Genomic DNA, 19,523 nt, shown 5'->3' on the forward strand with positions numbered 1-19,523 from the left:
AATTCCATTCTCTGGTTGTTCTAAGGGAGCCCGGGCTCAGCATCCTCTGTTGGGGACGAGAGCGCACTGAAACCAGAAAAGCACGTGGAAAAAGTCCCTCTCCCCAGCCCAAGGCACACTCATCTCTTACTTGGAGTACTGGCTTTACGACTGGAGGGTGGGAGAGACGATGATCTTTGTGAAGCTGAACTCTGTCTCTTTGGTCTCTGCTGGGCACCTTTCTCTGGGGAACGGCTCGTATTGACTGAAGGTTCAGTTTGCCGAGGATTCACTAATTCTGCATCAGAGAAACACACACACAAAATAAGGCAGACCTGGTCTCCACCATCTGCTTTATCACAGCTATCACTGCCCAAGGCCTTCCCCACTGAGAGCATGCTCTGCTCAAAACACTTCTTCTATCTAGGCTGTACTAACGATCCGCAAATGTGCCGCATTATGATGATAAAAAATGCTTGGGAGGGAGTTTATAATGAATGCACCCTGGTTTCCTGTTGCAACTGGCATTCAAGGTGAGTGCTCACAGAGGGTTTATTTTTAGGAAGCAGGTTACTAATTTATTTACTAGGAGACGCTGCTGTGGGATGCAGCGCCACAGATCTGAGGGTGTGCCTGGCAGGTCTGAGAAGTAAGCATGGCAGGAAGTAGAAGGAGCAATGGAGCAATGGAGGCATGGTGGTGAACACCTGTCAGCCCAGCACTGGGGAGTGGAGGCAGGAGACCAGACATCAAGGTCACCCTCGCAACATAGTGAGTTGCAGGCTAGCCTGGGCTATGTGAGATCTTGTCTCAAAAAGAGAGGGATGGAGGGCAAAGAGAAAGAGATGTTGGGTGGAGAGATAGGAATGGAGGGCGGAGACAGAGACAAGTACCTAGACTTGGGGGAAAGCACACCTTGAAAGATATTCATCTTCCTCGCTATAGATGCTCAGTAACCAGGAAAAAGAAGGAAGATAGGGACAATTTTTGTTTTTCTATATTTTTGGACACTCTGGATTCTGTTGCTTCAGCCTCCGAGTGCTGGGACAACAGACATGTACCCCCTGCCCATCTCACTCCTCATTTTACGAATACCAATGACTGCCACAATTTTCCAACACGTGCCAGTAAGACAGAGATGTAGACAAATCCACTCCACAGCCCAGGCAGCCTGTGATTTCAATCCCCCACCTTAGCACATAGAAGTGGGATCATATGGATTATACGCCTGCACGGCCCAGCTCATATTCGGACCTTTGTTCTTTATTATTTTTAATTATATGTACGTGTGTATGTCTGCATGTGGGTATGTGCACATGACTGCAGTGCCTACAGAGGCTAGAGGCATGAGATCCCCTGGGACTGGAGTTAACAGACAGTTGTACGCTACCATGTAGATGCTGGGAACTGAAGCCATACCCTCTGTAAGAACAAGTGCAGTTAGCCAATGAGCCATCTCAGTACAGGCCTTCTAAATAATCAGAACACAATATGCAGTTGGCTTCGTATGAAAGATGCATGCTATGCCAGGACCAAGATAAGTCAGCATTAAGGGTCAGTTATCTATGAAATGGGCTGGAGCAGTATCAGAAATCAAGACTTCATTTCATTATCTGAGAATTTTACCTTATTTTATTTTTTCAGGGGGGTTCTTACTACGGGAGCTCTGACAGGCATAGAACACACTATGCAGACCAGGCTAGCCTCAAGCTCCTGCCTCTGTCTTGAAAGTGCTGGGATTAAAGACATGCACTTCCATGCCTGGCTGAAAATTTAATTTTAATGGCTATAACATAAATTAAGGAAAAGGGGCTGGGTGGTGGTGGCACACACCTTTAACCCAGCACTCGGGAGGCAGAGGCAGGTGGATCTCTGTGAGTTCGAGGCCAGCTTGGTTTGCAGAGTGAGTTCCAGGACAGCCAGGGCTACACAGAGAAACCCTGTCTCGTAAAACAAAACAAATAAATGAACAACAACAACAAAAATTAAGGAGAAGGGCAGACACCTCTTTCTTTCAACATCAAATGAGGAATAAAATACTACTTATATAAGGGGGTTAGAAGGCTGGCTCATCAGTTAAGAGTACGATTGCTCTTGCACAGGGCCTGGGTTCAGCTCTCCGCACCCACACAGCAGCTCACAACCATTCATAACCCCAGCTCCTTCATGAGCACCAGGTTCCCATGTGGTGCATATTCCTACCCGCAGGCAAAACACTCATAGATGCAAAAGCAAATCAGTAAATCTTAAATTAAAAAGAGTACTTACTACTTGAGGTGTCCTCTTTCTCTGTCTGTGTCCCCCAATTCTTAAATACCCTCTCTTCATCGAGTTCCTTTAACGCTTTCATGATTGGTGTGTCTGGAGTGGCCCTCTGCTTTGTAATCAATAAGCTTGCTGGTGGCCGTCCAAGCGAAGAGTCCTTTTCTGGCGGAGAGCGGTATCTAAAACAGTGGCTGCAATTGTAACTGCTGCGGGCTGAGTGTTTGCATGGCCCCTGTCCCATGAGGTACAGACAACAGCCCACCCTTAGCTGGAGTACTTAAGAGTTGGGGGCCTTTAAAGAGAAGTGAAGATTAGACAGGTCATGAGAGAGGAGCCCCCAATGGGCTTGAAGGGCCTTATTTACGAGAGGAAGACAGGCCTGAGGTACACACAAGCCTGCAACCCCAGCATTCAGGAGGCTGAAGCAAGAGGATGGCCAAGATTTCCAGGTCAGCCTGGGACACACAGCGAAAGGTGCTTCCAAAAAAGAAAAGAAAAGAATATATATAAAACAAGAGAGAAAGAAGAAAATGGAAGAGCACTCTGTCTGGTGCACATCAAAAGCAGGCCAGGCTGGGCACTGGTGGCGCACGCCTTTAATCCCAGCACTCGGGAGGCAGAGCCAGGCAGATCTCTGTGAGTTCGAGGCCAGCCTGGGTCTACAAAGAGAGATCCAGGACAGGCACCAAAACTACACAGAGGAACCCTGTCTCAAAAACAAAACAAAACAAAACAAGAGCAGGCCATGTGAAGCACAGCCAGGAAGAGGGTTCTCTCCAAGCCCTCTGCCATGCTGGCACTTGGACTAGAGAAATCCATAAATGTATGGAAGTCTTGAGTCTATGTTAATTCATTATTAGCAAACCATGCTAAGTTTACTAGGACAGTCAGGGGAATAACCGGAGAGTTGACAACTAGTCTCCATTATGTATGCTATAATGCAAATACTCAACTCAGCCTGCACATAGGAAGCCAGTGCTTCTTAATCTTTAAACATCCTAGCACATGCAGAAGTTTCTATCTGTATGGTACCCAGAGTACATGACTGAGCTTGCTCGGGCTATGCCAAAAGTGCGAGGATCATCCTACCATCCTAACAAGCTTGCACTGTGGCCCTGAGCATAGGCAGAGAAGCACTGCAGAGCCCATGAAGGTAAAACATCCTAAAAGCATTAGCCTCGCAGGCCTGGGGAGATGGATCCCCTGCTGGACCTACTTTGCTTTCTATACAAGCAAAAAAGGAAGAGAGGAAAGGAAGAGGAAGAGGAGGAGGAGGAAGGGGAAAGGGGGAAGGGAAAGGGAAGGGAAAGGAAGGGAGGGAGGAAGGAAGGAAGGAAGGAAGGAAGGAAGGAAGGAAGGAAGGAAGGAAGGAAGGAAGGAAGGAAGGAAACGCGCATAAACCAGGCTCGAAGTTAAGACAGTAAAAAATTAATGAGCTGGATGCAACGGTGCCTGCCTAGAATCCCAGCACAAGGGGTGAAAATCGGAGGATCAGGAGTTTGACCACGGTGTCCTGTTCACACTCACGGCTGAGCTTTGTGGGAAGACAGTCACCTAGCTGCATCTCCTCATCAACACTATCTTGAGTGTATACCCCCTTTCCACAATGAGCAAACCCCACTTCTGAAAGACAGTTGATTCACACCCTGTCCACTCTCCTCCAGTCCCCCCATGCCGACTTTCACTATCCAAGAAAAAGCTCAGGTCCGACTTCAAAGAGAAGGCAGAAACCCCCAAACAAACACTGTTTCTGGTCCTTCCCACCCCCTTCTCAGCCCAACTTGTGAGGAGTTCCTCTAGAGGAGACAGCTGCAGTTCTAAGAAAGCACTCCTCAACCGGCCTCAGCAGTTATCTCACCCAGGAACACGGGTTTCCTCCAGCTGGTTATCTATCTTCCTGTCCCCGGTGTCCAGAGGCTGCCCAGTAAAAATGGAGTACTCTGCTCCTGGAATCAGCCACTTCCTCCTACTCACATCTGAGGTCGCTAGTGTGCTGTAGAGATAAGAAGCATTCCATGGCATCACAGTTTGTACTTCAATTTAAAGAAAATGTATGTCTGTAAAACATGGGGGGGGTGCTTTGTCCATGTACGTGTGGTACCCAACAAAGCCAGCAGAGGGCATCGGATGCCCTAGGAGTGGAGTCACAGATAACTACGCGCCACCATACAGGTGCTGGGACTTGAACTCGGGTCTTCTGGAGGAGCAAGCAGTGCTCTTAACCACAGAGCCATCTTTCTAGCCTCTTGCACTTCAACTTGGAAGGTTTATGTCAGAACAACCCATTTCCAAGTTTGACTTAAATATTTGCACAGTGACTTAGAAACCACATATGGACAACCTATATTTAAAAAATGAATTTTATTTTAAAGGTTTCTTGCTGTCCTGGAACTCACTTTGTAGACCAGACTGGCCTTGAACTCACAAAGATTTGCCTGCCTCTGCCTCCCAAGTACTGGGATTAAAGCGTGCACCACCACGCCTCGCAGTATCTTAAAGGTTTTGTTTTGCTTCGTTGGTTTTTCAAGACAGGGTTTCTCTGTGCAGCATTGGCTGTCCTGGAACTCAATCTGTAGACCAGGCTGGCCTGAAACTCAGAAATCCACCTTCCTCTGCCCCCGGAGTGCTGGGATTGAAGGCGTGCGCCACCACCCACCTATTTTAAGGTTTTAAGAGTCAACTGAATTTTGAACATTACTCTAACATAGAGAAGAGTCAGGTACTCACGGCTCTACACAGCCCACTTACCTGCATTCTAGCACACCCATTCCCCTTCTGTCTACACTGGCTCAGAGTAAGGAGATAGAGCACAGCTGCTTTTCTATTCCCTACAAACACTACTGCATTCTCCAGGCAGCAGTCACAAGTCTCCTGCTCCTATCCAGCTCCTCGGGGTGGCTACTAACAGTGGTAGTGTTTAGACTATCACTTCCTCCATATCTGTACATGGAGTTCCAGCCCCAGGGACCCACACACAAGGGTGAACAGACCCTTGCAAGTTGTTTTCTGACCTCCATACACATGCACACAAACGGATGTGATGATAAATAAATAAAGTGCAAATGATCATTTTTGCTTGTTTTTCGAGACAGGGTTTCTCTGTGTAGTTTTGGTGCCTGTCCTGGATCTCACTCTGTAGACCAGGCTGGCCTCGAACTCACAGAGATCCGCCTGCCTCTGTCTCCCAAGTGCTGGAATTTTATAAAGGCGTACACCACCACCACCTGGGCTGATATTTTTTTAAAACCTAACTTCTCCAAGGTTCACATCATCTACTCAAACAATAAATAAATAAATGTGAATGATAATAATTAAAAATCCAGCTTGCCAAGGTTAACATCCAGTGGAAGTCTGTCCTATAGTAGACTTTGAACCAGTGCAGGGTGTGGTGGCCTATGCCTTCAACTCCAGCATTCAGGAGGCAGAGGAGCCAGGTCTCCGAGTTCCAGGCCAGTCTGGTCTACTTAGCCAGGGTAAGAACTCTAGCAGTGACCTGGAGGCTGGAAACGAAGGCGAGATCACGGAGGAATGATGCTTCCTGGCTTGCTCGCCAGGCTCAAGTTCAGCCAGCTTTCTGAAACAGCAGGTCCACCCGCCCAGAGAGGGCACTGCCCACAGTAGGCTGGGCCCTCCCACAGGAACGTCAATCAGAAAACGCCCTACAGGCTTGCGTAGAGGCCAATCTAATAGAGGTAGTTTTTTCAGCTGAGGTTCCCGATTGCCAGAGGACAAAATTAACCAGCACGAACCTAGCTCATCTCCAGCCCTGCTGTCGCCACACTAGGCAACTTCAAGAGCGATCCTTGACCTCTAGACCCAAAGACTCGGTCTCCTCAGTCATCTACCTCAAAGGATATGGCCAGACTCCGTCATAATCAGAGGTCACAGCTCTACGGAAACTCACACCCCAATACCTGTCCCACCTCTCTGTTCCTGTTGTTGCCAAACATCATCCCAGCACCCAGCCAGCGGCACGACCCCATTCACCAATCAATCCTAGCTTCACTAGTTCCTCTGTCCACTCTGGCATGTGCGGCCACCACCTTAACTGCTCATAGCCCTGACTCCAACTCTCACAGCTGACCAGCACCGAAACCCGCAGCTTGACTAACAACAGCGGCCTGACTTTCTGTCCACACTCCCATGGCTGAGCTTGGCTGGCAAACAGCCACCTCACTGTGCTACCTCGCACCCCATGCTCAGTGGACATGCCCTCCCCTTGACCAGCAAGCTCTGCTTCTGGAAGAGCCCTTCATGGTGGCTTCCGTCGGTGGATAACCTCAGGTCCACCTTCAGAGAGAAAGCAAGCCCTAAGAGAACGCACTGCCTTCCTCTCTGCTCTTCCCATACCCACCCTCTAGGAGTTCTCCCTCTCTCGAGAGCCGGGCCTGCCCCAGGGCCTCGGGCACAGCTAAACAGACTCTCTCTACTACAGCAACACCCCAGCCCCTTTCCCTCAATTCCTGAATTAAGAAACATTTCGAACATTCTTAGAAAATTACAGAGAATACAACAAGCACCCACCTACCTACTCTCCGTTTTAACAGATGCTTAGATCTTGGCCATATTTGTTTTTAATTGTGAGACATAACATTGTATACACATGTATAGCTGCGTTTGTTAAACAAGGGCATGCTATCCACACCCTTCAATACGTCTTCTCCGCAGCAGTGTGCTGATATTTATTCATGTCTGCGTGCAGAGCTGTCAGTCATTTCTCCAGTCTGATTCTGTCTCCTGGTGGTAGATGCTGTTTCAACAGTGCTACAGTTAACCCGGGGAAGAAGTGACCTACATTTCTAAAAACACAAGCATGACATGTGGGGTGCACCCATCACCTTCGGTCGTCCTGGGGTCTGAGTTCTTTTCTTCACCTTTGCCAAACTCTGGAACAAACTAAGTCTGGCCTGTCCGATGACGGGAACGGCACATGCTACTCTCTGAATTGGCAGTTTCCTGATTTCTTAGGACAATGAGCATCTTTTCATTGCTCTGGGCTGTTTTCTTCCTTTTTCTGTGCGGCTTCTCATCCCTTTACCATTTTTCTGTGGAGGAAATCCTCTCTTCCTTACTGAGTTGTGATAGAACTTTGTATTCTAAATACTCATCCTCTATTTTTCCTGTTCATTAAAATAAAAATCACAGACAGACAGACAGACACACACACACATCCAGTGAGAAGGCTCTGTAGGTGAGAGAGCTTGCCACCACTCCGAGACCTGAGTCTCCCCCAGCACCACATGGTGGAACCCTGCCTCACACAGAAGCAGCGGCAAGTGCATATTCACACACACAATTTAAAAATGCACAAATTTGGGGGCTGGAGAGATGGCTCAGAGGTTAAGAGCACTGACTGCTCTTCCAGAGGTCCTGAGTTCAATTCCCAGCAACGACATGGTGGCTCACAACCATCTGTAATGAAATCTGGTGCCCTCTTCTGTATACATGATAAATAAATAAATCTTAAAAAAAATGCACAAATTTCTTTTAAAGATGTCAAGCACGGATAGACACACAGGTAATGCTCAGTGTACTGATACTGGGCATGGTCTTCACTCTGTTCTACACCCTTAGACTTTCACTGCAAACACAATCAAAGCCCTGCTGAGCCTCGGCAGCCCTAAGGTTCCTGCTCACAGACGCCATTATTCTCAACTCATACTTAACAATTCCGCACACGATTTTAAGACTTTGATTGCATTCATAAGATCCCAAGAGATACTCAGAACTATTGTAGATGCTGAAGCTGGTATTAGTTATTTCCTATTGGGGGTCAGAAAGATGTAACTCATTAGTAACACTGTTTACCAAGCATGTTCCAGGCCCTGGATCATGTTGTAATATTTTCAGGTTACTAATAACAGAAGAAACAGTTACAGCTTACCTGGAAAGCACCTCAGCTTAACTTGGCATAGACTTAAAAGAACACGTGGTTATCTTATGATGTGGAATGATCATTTGACCCACAAAGACCCTAGTAAACTATTTTTCCCAAATGAATGCTTGGGGCTTTCGTTTTCAGAAATTGACTTTATTTACGCTGTACTGGGAGGGGTATGAACATGCCATGGAGCACTTGGGAACTCAGAGCACAACTTGCAGAAGTCGGTTTTCTACTTCCACCACGTGGGTCCGGGGTTCGAACTCATTTCAGGCTTGGCGGCAAGGGCCTTTACCCACTGTGCCATCTCGCCAGCCCCAGTCACCAGCACTTTGAAAAGAAAAAGAAGTGTTCTATTTCTCTCTCAACCAGTTTTGTATTGTTCTAGATTATACTCTTAAAATTAATACAAATTGATAGTCCAGATGAGACAGTTGTAATACCTTTTTCTACAAAAGGCAAAAAGAATAAAAAAAAAATATTATTTTAGGTTTTCCAGGACAAACAATATTCATCATCAACTACTTGATTTCGTTGTGATGCAAAAGCAGGACTATGATATGTAAATGAATCAATTTGCTTTGCTTTTTTTTTTTCTTCTTTAAATCAACATCAAAATATAGCCCTTTAGCCCTGGCTGGCTTGGACTCACGACACAGAACAGGCTGGCCTTGAATTCAGAGATCTGCCAGTCTCTGCCTTCTGAATACTGGAATTAAAGGCGTGCACCACCACATGCAGCCCCAAATATTTCTTATGCATGTGTGTGTGTTCACATGGATGCCAAAGGACAACCTCAGATGTCATCCTCTAAAAGGATGTCCACCTCCTTGGAGACAGGGCCTGTCATTGCGTGGAATTCACCCATTAGGCTAGACCAGACATCAGATGTCAGTGATGACCAGATGTCAGTGAGGACCAGACATCTTCCTCTCGCCAACTTCCCAGAATTAAAAGAGACACCATCCCACCTGACAGTTTTAAAATGTATTATTAGTTTCTATGCATGAGTGTTCTGCCCGCGTGCATACCTGGTGCCCTTGGAGACGACAAAAGAGTGTCGGCTCCCCTAGAACAGTCGAGCCATCATGTGGGTGCTGAAATTAAGTCCAGGTTCTCTGCGAGAGCAGCCATCTCTCTAGCCCCACACCTAGCATTTTTATGTGAGCTCTGGGGCTTGAACTCAGGCCCTTGAACTTGTAAAGCAAGTGCTCTACCAACTGAGCCACACAGGCCCCAGCCCTATCCCAACATTTAAAATTCCTCAGACATACACATCACAAAAAATGATGGCGTAGCCTGGCTTTGGCCTAAAGGCTACCAAGTCTTTCCTTTGCCACATGGCCACCCTGAGTAAGCAGATCACAACATAGGCATTTCCAGCTGCTGGATGTGTGGGTGTCTTCAGTACACCTCGGACACTTCTCTCACCACCACACTCGAGTCAAAGCAGCCTCCAGCCTGCAGACCCAACCGGCCTTTTCAGTCCCCGCCCTGCCCGACGTCTCAGCAGCACTGAGTGGCTCCTTCCCTCCTGACTCCCAGCAGCTGCTTCCTTCACAGGCTCCTTTGCCAAGCTCCTCTACCCAACCAGAAGCAGGGTTCCCGAGGCTCTGTCCTGTGCCCACACCCACTGACACTCAATTCCTATCAACTCTGTAGCTGTACGCCCCGCTGGCAAATAACTGGCCCCAACATTGTAATTCCAACCCAGAAGTTTTGATCTGCAAGCCTAAGTTTACAATTGCCCACTTGATTTCTGCTTCAAATCCATGTGAGTCCCAAGCAAAAATTCCCATGCCGGGCACTCTGATCTCTTCCTCAGTTCAGCACATGGCAGCTTTTGGTGTTCTCGATCTCTTGCCTCACCAGCCAAGACACAACACCATTCCGTGGATTCCACCTCCATAACCGTTCAAATTCTTTTTTCTTAAAATTAAAAAATTCTTATTACATTGACTTCTTCTGTGTGTGCACAGACGTGCCACAGTGTGTGTGCAGAAGTGAGAGGACAACTTTTGGAAGCTGCTCTCTTCTCCCACCATGAGGATGTGAGACCTCGTGGCAAGCACCTTTGTACACTGAGCTACCTCCTTGGCCTCCTTCTTACAGATACCACATACCCAGAAACCCACTCTCCTCACACTAAAATGGCCTAACTCATGTCACTGTTTCCATGCTTTCCTGTTTCATCTCTTTAATGAAACGGAAAGAAATTTACAAAGCGAAAGTCAGATGGCATTGTTTTTATACAAAAATCTTCAGGGGCCAGGGAGACAGCTTGATGCATAAGGTATTTACCTCAAAAGACTAATGGCCTAGGTTTGAGCCCTGGAATCCATAAAGGTAGAAGCACAGAACTGACTCCAGGAAGTTATCCTCTAGCCTCCATGTATAGTATACCATGGCAAGTGGACAACACACACATACATACACACACACACACACACACACACACACACACACACAAATAGATCTTTAAAATCTTTGCCAGACACAATGGCACATGACTTTAATTCTAACACTCAGGATAAAGAAGCAGGAGGACCAGGTTGAGGCCTGTCTGGTCTACATAGCAAGTTCTAGGATAGCCAGGGCTACACAGACAGTGTCCCAAAAAATCTAAAATAAAAGAAAATCTTTGAGAGGATTCTCAAGGGTAAAATACAAATGTCTGACTATGGCTTAGAAAGTCATGCACGATCAATCCACAACCTACAATTTCACAGTTTCACCTGCGTAACTTCCTGGTGACTGTCCGGGCCATGTATCATGGTGTAACTGTCAACATCCCTTACAGACTCATGTGCTTCGACAGCCGCTCCTGAGACACTGATACTGTTTGGAAGATTATGGAAGCCTGGGGGTAAGGGGCCTCTCTGGGGGGAAGGGGTCACTGGAGTAGGCATCTGAACGTCACACACACTCCGCCTGTAACAATATGAACGAGCATCGCTCTCACAATCCTGGCACCTTGCATCCCGACCCACAGAAGGATGCCCACCCCTCAACCTGATGCCTCTCCTTTTGCTTCTTCTCAGACTCTCAGTTTTATCTTGGGTTCCTACTGTTTGCTTTGGTTTGTGTTTTTGTTGGTCTCAGACAAGGTCTCACACGGCCCAGACGTGGTATGCTATCAGACCGTGTAGCCAAGGATGACCCTGGACGGCCACCTTTCCTTGTCCATCTCCCAGGAGCTGGGGCTGCAAGGACACACACCACCACATCCGGCTAGATTTCCTCTTTTCAGACTTCTTCTATGTTTTTATTGTGGGGGTGGGTACACATGTATGTCAGGCTTCACACGTGGAGGTCAGAAGGCCAGAAAACAACCTTTAGGAGTTGGGTCTTTCCTTCCACTATGTGGGTTCAAGCTCAGGATATCACACTGTGGCAACTGTCTTTCCCTGCTGAGACATATCACAGGCCCTAATATTTCTCTACTTTTTAAGAAAGATTTTAAAAACCATTTTGTTTTTATTTTTTAATTGTAGGTATCTGTGTGACTGTGTAGGCTTGTGTATACAGCTCCCACAGAGTTCACAGTGGGTGTTCTATGCCACAAAGCCGGAGGTACAAGCAATTGTTTCCCGCCAACATGGATGTTGAGAAGAACTAGGGTTCTCTAGAGTCATGAGTGCCCTTAATTACTACATCATCTCTCCAGGACCTAACTCTTTTAAATACAAGAATCCATTATCTTCTATTATAATTACTCAACAAAGATCTAGAAAGTGTTTTGACAATTACAGCTTAGAAAGGTTAGAATCACAATTTAATTTCTTTTGACAGACATCATTATAAAATAATGATCTACTTATTAATATACTTTATACAAAAATCATAATTAAAAACCGAATTGTGACCACTGCAAGCATGAGGCCAGCCTGAGCTACAAAGTGAGTGCAGGGCCAACCAGGGCTACATATAGTAAGGCTGTCCCAAAACTGAAAAGATTACAGTAAAGCTAATTCTAAAAGAACTAAAACAGAAAACCACAGCTTAATACAGATCCATCCTCAAAGGTCTTTCCATCAACAGAAGAAAAACGTGTGGGGTTTTGTGCTACGGCTTTAAAACGCTCTCGAGTCCAGTGTCCTTGTTCTCACAGGTAATGAGCTGTGCTCCCTCTGCAGCCGTCACTGGAGCGGCAGTCCCAAAATCAAGTTCCACCCCTTTGCAGTTCTGACTGAAGCAGGACTCAAACAAATCAAGGCTGCTTCCCACACTCGATGTTTTTCTTTTTCTGAGACACGGTCTCTCTATGCAGCCCTGCTGGCATGAAATTTACTAGGTAGACCAGGACAGCCTCAGACTCATATAGATCCAGCTGCTTCTGTCTCTAAATGCTGAGATTACAGGCGTGTGCCACCATGCCTGGCTGTCACCCACACTGAAGAAAGGGTTAAGGGCACAGTTGTCCATATGGGCATTTACCTCAGCAAAGGAACAAAGGACAAGAAGATTCTGGAGTGCAAAGCCAGATCTTACCAAGCAGGAGAATGATGGCAAATATGAGGAAGAAACTCTTGAAAAGACATAGAAATAGAGCAATCTCAATTAAAAATTGCTTAGGGCTGGAGAGATGGCTCAGAGGTTAAGAGTGCTCACTGCTCTTGCTGAGAACCCCAGTCAGGTGGCTCACAGCTTCCAGGAACTCCAGCTCCAGGGATCTGTCACCTGCCTCTGAAGGCAAGTGCACATACCCGCACAGACACATAATTACAAACAATAGGAATGTATCTTCTTGAGCAGATGCTTACATGGAAAAAGAAGGTCTTCAAAAAGTCAGGATGTGCTTACAGTCACACGGAGAGTGCTGGGGACGCATCAACATCACAAGGCCCACCTGACTCCGTGCTTTTCTTAGCCTCAAAATTGCTTCCCAGTAGGGATGTGAATGACATCCAGCCACTGTGACTTTAATGCACATCTAAGACCATAAGGCTATTTAGTCCTGGCTTCTAATAGCAGAGGGCCTCACTGGAACCACACCCTGGGAGTGACTTACGTGGCCTGCGATGGCCTTGTGGGAGCTTTGGCGCTGTGACGAAGACTCAGCATATTCTCGTGCTCCACCTGCTTCACCTGAGCTTCCAGTTTGGAGATCATCCTGGTCAAAAGCGGTGAGACACATGAAACACACTGCCACAGGCGGAACACAGCTCAACTGACAGATGCTACTTAATCGTCCCTCTAGGAAGGCAATGATAGCCTGCTGTCTAGAAACTTCCTTCTAGGCAGTGGTGGCGCACGCCTTTAATCCCAGCACTCGGGAGGCAGAGGCAGGAGGATCTCTGTGAGTTCGAGGCCAGCCTGGTCTACAGAGCGAGATCCAGGACAGGCTCCAAAGCTACACAGAAAAACCCTGTCTCAAAAAAACAAACAAACAAAACAAAACAGAAACTTCCTTCATAGTAAAATGGCACCACTAAACTTTGAAAAGCTAAAAGGAAAGGAAAAGGGGGAAAGAGACAGGGAAATCAGCAGGACAGCAAGTACACTGGCCTTTGCAAAGCAGCATTTCCTAGACTATAACTAAAGAAAAAAGAATAAGCAGGTGTCCATGAAGCATGCAGGGCAGAAATTAAATTTAGAAAATATTAATCTGATTCATTCATTTCAGAGTGTGTGTGTGTGTGTGTGTGTGTGTGTGCGCGCGCGCGCGCTCCAGTGTGTGAGTGTACACCAGCCACTGTGGGTATGTGGAAGTCAGAGACCAACTCTCAGGACTCAGTTCTCTCCTGCCACCTTGTGGGGTCTGGGGATCGAACTCAAGTCATCAGGCTTGTGCACAAGTGCCCATCTGCCCCTTTCCTTTCTTTGAAACGTGTGTGTGGCGGCCAGCGAGACGGCTCCGAGGGAAAAGGGACTGCCACCAAGCTTGAGAAAGAACGGCTCTAACATGACAGGTGATCCCTCCAACGTGGAAGGAGTGAATGAGTCAGGCAGGCGGCAAATCTAGACACTCTGCTGTTCTTCTCTGTAAATCCTTCAGATTGCAGTCAATTTCTAAACAGGTATTATTTGATCCAAACACAACTATTAAAGATATGCATGGAAACCAATTTAGATATCTTTTCTAAAGATTTAGTTTTGATAAGATGTATGTGTACGTGTCTGTGTGTAAGCATGTGCTCATGGGTGCGGGCACAGAGAGGCGAAGGGAGGAAGCACCTGACATGGGTGCTGGGAACGAAACTCAGTGCCCTGGGAGAGTGGAGTGTGCTCCTCATCACTGAGCCGTCCCTCCAGCCCTAATATTTAGATATTTATAATCATTTGCAATATGGATCATTTATGATTGCTGCTACCTAGGTAAGCAAGGCAGATCACTAACAGTCTCCAAGCCAAGTCTTTTGTTGTTGTTTTTGATCTTTCAAGACAGAGTTTCTCTGTGTAGCCCTGGCTGTCCTGAAACTCACTCTGTAGACCAGACTGGCCTCAAACTCACAGCCATCCGCCTGCCTCTGCCTCACAAGTGCTGGGATTAAAGGCGTGTGCCACTACACTTGATCTAAGCCAGGTCTCTAAGGAAGCACATTACCACAAACATAGCAAGAATTTCATTTTCTTTTGGAGCACAAGAATAACTCAGTGCTTCTAGTAACTACCATTCAGACTTCTCATTATGACCAAAAAAAAAAAGCATAATGTCTGGAGAAATGCATGCACCTGAGGCTCAACCACCAATATTTCTAATCACTTAAGAATCTCCTTGGGCTGGAGAGATGGCTCAGAGGTTGACAGCACTGGCTGTTCTTCCAGAGGACCTGAGTTCAATTCCCAGCAACCACATGGTGGCTCACAGTCATCTGTAATGAGATCTGGTGCCCTTTGCATACATAATAAATAAATTAAAAAAAAAAAAAAAAAAAAAAATCTCCTGAGATAAAATGTATTTCTGTGTTTGCTGTGGGATGTCTTTCTGTATGCTGTGAATGTGTGCTGCTCTCATTGGTTGATAACAGAGCAGTTTTGGCCAACAGTGAGATAAGATGAGGTTAGGCAGTACAATCCAACTGAGGATGGGGATGAAGGGCCGTGCCGGGGCAGACACCAGCCAGCTGCTGAGGAAGCAGGACTTACAGAAAATGAGGTAACAAGCCACAAACCACATGGCAAAGCATAGATAAGAAATATGGGTTAATTTAAATGTAAGAGTTAGCTAGTAATAAGCCTGGGCCACAGGCAAGCATTTATAATTAATATAAGCCTCTGAGTGGTAATTTGGGAAGCGACTGTCAGGTATAATCGGGTGTATGGGATAAAAAGCTCTGGCTCTGGTTACATATGTCCAAGGATTGGGATAAAACTAGTTCCCTATTTTAAACAGCCTCAGGAGAGAGTTTATTTTCCTCGCTGTCAATACAACGCAAAGGACAATTAGCAGCATGTTCTATTAGTAGGACACTTACCTTTTCAAATCAGAAATCTGTGTGTGTGCATCAAGCAATTTGTTCTCAGTTGTGTTTAACGTATCCTAGGGGAAAGAGAATTTACATCACTGAAGATAAGCATGCAGCTGGAACTTTTACTTTGAAATGTGTAACATAAAGCTCATGTGAGGCTAAACAGCCAGCTGCTAATTACCATGAATTCGGCAAGGATGGCATCAGCATGGAACCAATCCAGGCAACTCAAGGGACAAGTGACGGCATCAACACTGGCCTATACTGGGGACTCTAACAGATGCAGCCCACGGCCTGCTTAACCAGAAGCAACCCCACATTAAGATGGATCTATTTTAGCTACAAACGTGACTGAAGGCTTAGCAGGAGGGTACAACAAAAACTTCAGTGATAGTTCAGACACTGTGTGGTGTATTTCTGAACCCAGGCTTAGCTGTAGCTACACAGGCCTTTCCACTCACCTTACAAACCCCAAATCCTCTACTGCATGCAACAGACTGGCTGGAACCACTTAGGGCTTACTTACTGTGGGGCTTCACTGAGTTCAGATGTATAACTGCAAACAGGGCTTCAGTTATGATTTCAGACATGATGGACAAACTCTTACTACTCCATTAAAAAGTAATGCTTTGAAAATGTTAACTTTACGTATGTGTACAGGGATTAGCTGGTCATCCAAACCTATGTATCACTTAAATTCTTCTGCCTAGTTTCATGTCAACTCACATCAAATGCAACAGACATTCAATAGTATCAGGTAAATTAGCAGAGCTCACAAAGGTGTCGGTCAAGTAGGGCAGACATTTGAAAATAAAGACATTGACTCAGGAAGAGTAAATGCAATGGACCGGATCAAACAGCTCCAGATGGAGGGATGGGGAGAGGATCAGGCCTTTTGTCTTTACAGAAAACCCAGGTCAGAACCGCCCCTACACACACACTTTACCTTTACACGCCCATGCTCTTTTCCGAGGGACTCGTATTCTCCCAAGAGCTGCAAAGAAAACAGAGAGTTGTAACAAACTGTAAACGTCAGGAAAGAAAGGCCAATACAGAACCAGTGGTTCTGGAAAAAGGAATGGGACAGTTCCCGATAAAATGCTGGAAGGCTTTTTAAGTATGAAACAATTTAAAAAGCAAAACAGAATGATAGCAATACAAGCCCTCAATAGAATAGTAAAATGTATTTGGACTGTTTTTAAAATTTTTATTACATAAAATTCCTACTTACTTTCCTACATTTATTCTATAGCATAAAAGACAATGCCAAAAACCCTCGTATTATCTAAAAATATGTATGGTGGTACACCCTGTAATCTCAGTAATCAGGGGCTGCAGCAGAAGGATGGCAAATTTGAGGCCAGTCAGACCTACACAGTGAGAGTCCCAGAAAGGCCCAAGATGAGCACAGAACACACTGCTATGGCCGAAAGTGTGGAAATGGTTCTTAAAATAACAAAATCATGCCAGGGGTGGTGGCGCACACCTTTGATCCTAGCACTCGGGAGGCAGAGGCAGAAGGATCTCTATGAGTTCGAGTCTCAGTCTTCAGAGTACACTAGCTACAGACATTACTTTTGGCCAGCTGTAGTTGGGATGTGAAATGGCCCCCACAGACTTCTGTTTGAACAGTTGGTCCCCAAGCTGTTGGCACTGTTTGGGAAGGTGGTGGAGACTTCCCAGAGGAAGTGAGTCACAAGGGCTGGGCCTTGAGGTTTGTTTTGTTTTGATTTGTTTTATTTTTATTTTATGTGCACTGGTGTTTGGCTTACATGGATATCTGTGTGAGGGTCCCTGGAACTGGAGTTAGAGGCAGTTGTGAGCTGCCATGTGTGGCTGGGAATTGAACTCAGGACCTCTGGAAGAGCAGCCAGTGCTCTTAACCTCTGAGCCATCTCTCCAGCCCCAATCTCCACTTCTTGATCGTGGAGGCCACGTGACCACGCAGCCTCCCACTCCTGCCGCCAGGTTCCCTGCTGCAGCCGTGGCGTCCCCATCATCCCCATCATGACGGTCCAGCCCCCTGGAGCTGGAAGCCAAAATCTGCCCTTCCTCCCTCAAGCTGCTTCTGACAGGGAACGCAGAAGGCGCCACAGTGCGAGGCTCCTGGGGTGGCACTCACATCCTGAAACATTTTCTTTTCTTGTTTCAGCCTAGCTTCCTTGTCGTCTGAGAGTTTGTAAGCATTCTCAAATGCTTCTTCCAGGTCCTGCAGCCGACACTTGAGCCGGATGATGGTGTTATCTTTTTCTTTATTGCTCGTCCTCATTTCCTCGATTCGTTCCTGCAGAATTTTGGAGGCACTGCTGGCCGCACTGAAGCGTTCTCTCAAGTCACTCTGCACAGTGAAGACAGGGATCATTGCAGGTGAAACCAGTGCCGCAGTATTAGCTAATGAATTATGGACATCAGAATAAAAACAAAGCACACAAATGGAAATATGCTACTTTGACATTTTGTTGTGACTAATGGAACTACTCCATGAGATTATCCAAAGGTGTAGACAGAAAACAAGTATATAGAGGTGCAATGATTCTAGGACTTGCATAGACAATACTGTCGGTGGGTCAACCTAATTAAGAAAAAATAACTACAACCATCAGAGGAATTCTGAAACTGTGACTAGAATATACTGCTCAACATTAATATGTTGTTTGGGGACTGGGACTGCCATTTACTCCATGAAAACACAAAATTAAAAATGTATCTCACATGTTAACATTCATTCAATAGTGATTTCTAGAATACCATATAGGTGCCTGGCCACAGGATGCCAAAATTAAAGGTTAAAGCCGGAAACAATGCTTCTGCCTGCAGTCTAACTGGTTTGGAAGGCTGAACTGTAAAGACTGCTTATGGTCACAAGTCCAAGACCACGGCGAGCTAGAACACAGCGATGCCCCATCTCTAAACAAAGCATCAGAAAGTAAGGTTAACAAGATACTCATCCCTAAGTTTGTGGTGGAGTTTATCATTTAGACAAGCCAACAAAGGACTGGGTGACTCCGCTACCAGACACTGGCCCAGCGTGGTGAGGACCTGAATTCCACCCAGAAGGGGGCTCCACACTAAAGCAGAGTCAATGCACAGAACAAAACAGGTATTTTCCACCAAAATTTTGCTTATAAAGTAATATATAAAGAATAAAACTTATTGCCGGGTGATGGTGGTGCACGCCTTTAATCCCAGCACTCAGGAGGCAGAGGCAGGTGGATCTCTGTGAGTTAGAGGCCAGCCTGGACTACAGAGCAAGTTCCAGGACAGCCAGGGCTACACACAGAGAAATCCTGTCTAAGAAAAATAAAAATAACAAAATAAAAAGAATAAAACTTATAATACATGAAGAGAAAACAATAATATAAAAGTATAAAAGTTTAAGCCAAGGAGTAGTGGCGCATGCCTTTGATCCTAACACTTGGGAGGCAGAGGCTGGTGGACCTCTATGTTGTGAGTTCGAGGCCAGCCTGGTCTACATAGTGAGTTCTAGGACAGCTAGAGCTACAAGCTTTTTTAAAAAAGCTTCCGCACTCCTACGTATACATCTAGTAATAAAATTAAAAACTGTGGAGATGCATACCTTTTACACATTATGACACTAGAACCAGCCCAAGAAAACAGGCACTTACCACTTCTATTTCTAGCAAATTATTCTTATTCTCAAGTGTTCGCACACGACTAGTAGCTTCATTCAATGCACTATCCAACTGGCCACATCTAAGAAAAGCAGATTTAGAATCAGTGAGAAAACAAAATAATTTCTCTTAGGAGCATTAAACAAACCTAAGAGTTTTGCCGACATGGAATATAAGCGAATTCTCCAATGTTAGCTAAGGCCCAGGATGCTGCTTTTGTACAAGTGTGTCCCAGATAGTCTAGTATCTAAAGATAACCGAGTAAAACAATGATCTAGAAAGAGCCCTAAGAAATATCAAGAGGAAGGAGTTTGTAACAGCATAGGACCTTGACTTCAATTATCAGTGCCAAAG

At 45.9% G+C, this 19,523-nt stretch overlaps 1 protein-coding gene across 8 annotated transcripts in view; it reads right to left on the minus strand.

Moving 5' to 3' along the window:
- The window catches only part of Mphosph9 (M-phase phosphoprotein 9), a 62,357-nt gene that overhangs the window by 12,713 nt on the left and 30,121 nt on the right, over positions 1-19,523 (minus strand). For 7 of the 8 annotated variants that reach the window (XM_028885803.2, XM_037198739.1, XM_028885801.2 and 4 more), the window contains 8 exons: positions 19,164-19,251; positions 17,660-17,875; positions 16,484-16,531; positions 15,544-15,608; positions 13,137-13,238; positions 4,103-4,237; positions 2,248-2,423; positions 131-277 (listed from right to left, as the gene is read on the minus strand). In XM_028885803.2, the coding sequence (XP_028741636.1) occupies positions 131-277; positions 2,248-2,423; positions 4,103-4,237; positions 13,137-13,238; positions 15,544-15,608; positions 16,484-16,531; positions 17,660-17,875; positions 19,164-19,251 (977 nt within the window). The remainder of the gene's footprint in view (positions 1-130; positions 278-2,247; positions 2,424-4,102; positions 4,238-13,136; positions 13,239-15,543; positions 15,609-16,483; positions 16,532-17,659; positions 17,876-19,163; positions 19,252-19,523) is intronic. The other variant, XM_028885804.2, reaches the window with a different exon arrangement.

The sequence above is a fragment of the Peromyscus leucopus genome, chromosome 23, assembly GCF_004664715.2.
Source record: "Peromyscus leucopus breed LL Stock chromosome 23, UCI_PerLeu_2.1, whole genome shotgun sequence".
NCBI classification, from domain to species: domain Eukaryota; kingdom Metazoa; phylum Chordata; class Mammalia; order Rodentia; family Cricetidae; genus Peromyscus; species Peromyscus leucopus.